Source organism: Lontra canadensis, unplaced genomic scaffold (genome assembly GCF_010015895.1).
Source record: "Lontra canadensis isolate GAN:19392208 unplaced genomic scaffold, GSC_riverotter_1.0 scaffold190, whole genome shotgun sequence".
In the NCBI taxonomy this organism is placed as follows: domain Eukaryota; kingdom Metazoa; phylum Chordata; class Mammalia; order Carnivora; family Mustelidae; genus Lontra; species Lontra canadensis.
The window spans coordinates 1,294,799-1,297,735 of NW_022631184.1; the positions used below are offsets into that span (position 1 = coordinate 1,294,799).

General features: G+C 40.2%; 1 protein-coding gene across 1 annotated transcript; it reads left to right on the plus strand.

The window, feature by feature from the left end:
• The first annotated feature begins 1,266 nt into the window (after nt 1-1,266).
• On the plus strand, nt 1,267-2,226 carry LOC116861104 (olfactory receptor 2C3). Its single transcript, XM_032847586.1, is given in 3 exon segments — nt 1,267-1,855; nt 1,858-1,898; nt 1,900-2,226. Coding segments are annotated over 3 exon segments (957 nt in total).
• The last annotated feature ends 711 nt before the right edge of the window (nt 2,227-2,937 follow it).

Here is a 2,937-nt window from a genome sequence, read left to right on the forward strand (position 1 = left end):
GATGGAATAATCTGGGTCATGAGTGCATGACTCTGACAGTTCCAAGAGTTCTTTCCTGATACCACTGCTATGAGATTACACTGAGCATTCCTTAACTATGCCTTTATATTGTTCTGCTCCATGTACCCATTATAATGACCTTTTTCACATTTTGCTCATTCAGTGACTGTTGATTAAAGGATTTTTGTGTACCAGACATGAGCTAGGCACTGGGGACTCAGAAGCAAACAAAGTAAACAGAAAGCTAGGAGTCCATGAAATTTTAACTCTAGCAGAGTGAGACAGTTACAAACATAGTAACTTAGTATAGCATATTTGTTCCTTAGTGATAAGTACTATGGATAAAAACAAAGCTGGAAAGGAAGAGAAGGGAGTTGAGAGGGGTTTCAATATTAAATAGCACATTTGCTTCAGTGTAATGGAAGTGTTCAATCATTACACTGTACGTTAACTAACTGGAATTTAAATAAGCACTTTAAAAAATACCATTTTTTGTTTAATGAAAGATGACTTCTGAACAATAACCTGAAGGAGGTAAGAATTGAATTTGTGGATGGATGTCTTGGGGGAAAGTCACTGAAACCCTTGCTATAAGACCACAGGGCTGTTAAGAGCAGTATGATCATATTGTATCCTAAGATAATCTTCTAGCTTCTGTGTTGGGAACATGCTGACGGGAACTAATGGGGAAAGCAAGAAGGCAAGTTAAAATATTAGAACAATAATCCAGGTGATAAATGATGGTGACGTATGCCAGGATGGTAGCAAGAAGCTGCAAGAAGTGATGAGAATATGAATTTAATGTTAAAGCAAAAATTTGCTGATTGTGGGATTTAAAAGGGAAATATCATGGTGGACTCCATGTGGCCATTAACTAAAAAAGGGAGTAACACAGTAATGATTTTATTGCCTCTGCAGTGTTTCATCACATAAAATCTTTTACCCAAGAAAATCTCACCACTAAACATTCAGGCTGACTCCAGATGTTGCTACTATAAGTAATATTTCAACAAAATAATCAGTACCAAGAACATTGCATGAATGTCTGTTTTCCCCAGGCTATGCATAGTCTCATGTTTCACCAAACTGGCCTTCAGGAAGATGATGCAACATCATCCATGGAGCAGTTGAGTACATGCTTTCAAGAAAATGGGTATAAAATTATGTCTAAAGTCTGCTAACTGATATAGTCACTTAAGGTCCCATATTCTGTGCCCCCCACTCACCACAGGTGGTATTTTGTCCCACTCCTGGCTACACATGATGATGGAAATAGACAATGTAAGTTCTCCAGAAGTTTTTGTACTCCTGGGCTTCTCCACACGACCCTCACTAGAATCTATCCTCTTCATCCTTGTCTCAGGTTTTTATGTGGTGTCTATCTTGGGCAATGGCATCATCATTCTGGTTTCCTGCATGGATGTGCACCTCCATACCCCTATGTACTTCTTTCTTGCCAACCTTTCCTTCCTGGACATTAGCTTTACCACAAGCATTGTCCCACAACTCCTGGTCAACCTCTGGGGACCACAGAAAACCATAAGCTATGGAGGGTGTGTGGTCCAATTCTATATCTCCCACTGGCTGGGGGCAACTGAATGCATCCTCCTGGCAGTCATGTCCTATGACCGCTATGTTGTCATCTGTAGGCCACTACATTACACTGTCATCATGCATCCACAGCTTTGCCTCAGCTTGGCCCTTGCCTCATGGCTTGGAGGTCTGACCACCAGCGTGGTGGGCTCCACACTTACTATGCTCCTGCCGCTCTGTGGGAACAATCACATTGACCACTTCTTCTGTGAGATGCCCCTCATTATGCAACTGGCTTGTGTGGACACCAGCCTCAGTGAGGTGAGATGTATGTGGCCAGCTTTATCTTTGTTGTCTTGCCTCCTGGGTCTCATCCTGGTCTCATACAATCACATTGCCAGAGCTGTGATGAAGACTGGGTCAGCAGAAGGACGGAGAAAGGCCTTCAACACCTGCTCTTCCCATGTGGCGGCTGTGGCTCTGTTCTATGGGAGCATCATCTTTATGTATCTCCAGCCAGCCAAGAGTAACTCTCATGAACAGGGCAAGCTCATAGACCTCTTCTACACTGTTGTCACCCCAATGCTGAACCCCCTGATTTACACACTATGGAACAAGGATGTGAAGAAGGCTCTCAGGTGCATTGTGTTAGAGAATTGTTGTGGCTTTGCAGGGTCAAGGGGGAATATTTAGAGACTTTAGTAATTTGTGAGGAGAAAGAAAAGATTGAAAGATACCAAAATTGATTTGAGGGGCAGGATACTTGGGAGGTAGTTTCTCTTCCAATATTGCTTGAGTTCAAGGTAGCTGACAATCTGACATGAATGTGCTCATGCATCATTTTTCAGGCCAAGGTAAAAAGAAAGTATTTTCTGTTTTGTTTTTTGCTAATAATCCTATTGTTTTGTTAGTTGTGCATATTGATATATACATGTAATATATATGCTTATTGTTAATTGATTGTATAGTCAAATACGTTAGTTATTATTTTTTTCATTGTTTAGAGTAATTGCCTTTGGAAATGATCTGTGTGAAGTCTTTTACATTTTTTCCCTAATATGTATAACTCCACAAGGCAAATATTATTAATCTCATAAAGGTTAACCGATTATAAAACTATTAATATTTTATACTGAGATTTAACTCTAGATCTATCTATCCATACACGTATTCCCCATCTGCCTGTGACTCTTAGTAATATAATAAGGAATATATATAAGTTCACTCTTTTTACCTGATGGCACAGTTTCTAGGACTCTTGAGATTTCCTGAGTGACATGGGTGAGAGGTACATCTTTTGTTATTCACAAAGAGGCCATTTCTACCATATCTGATTTATATCAATGAGCCCTCAAACCTTGGGGGGGGGGTCTGTGTTAACTCTGAGTATTAGTGTCAGAATTT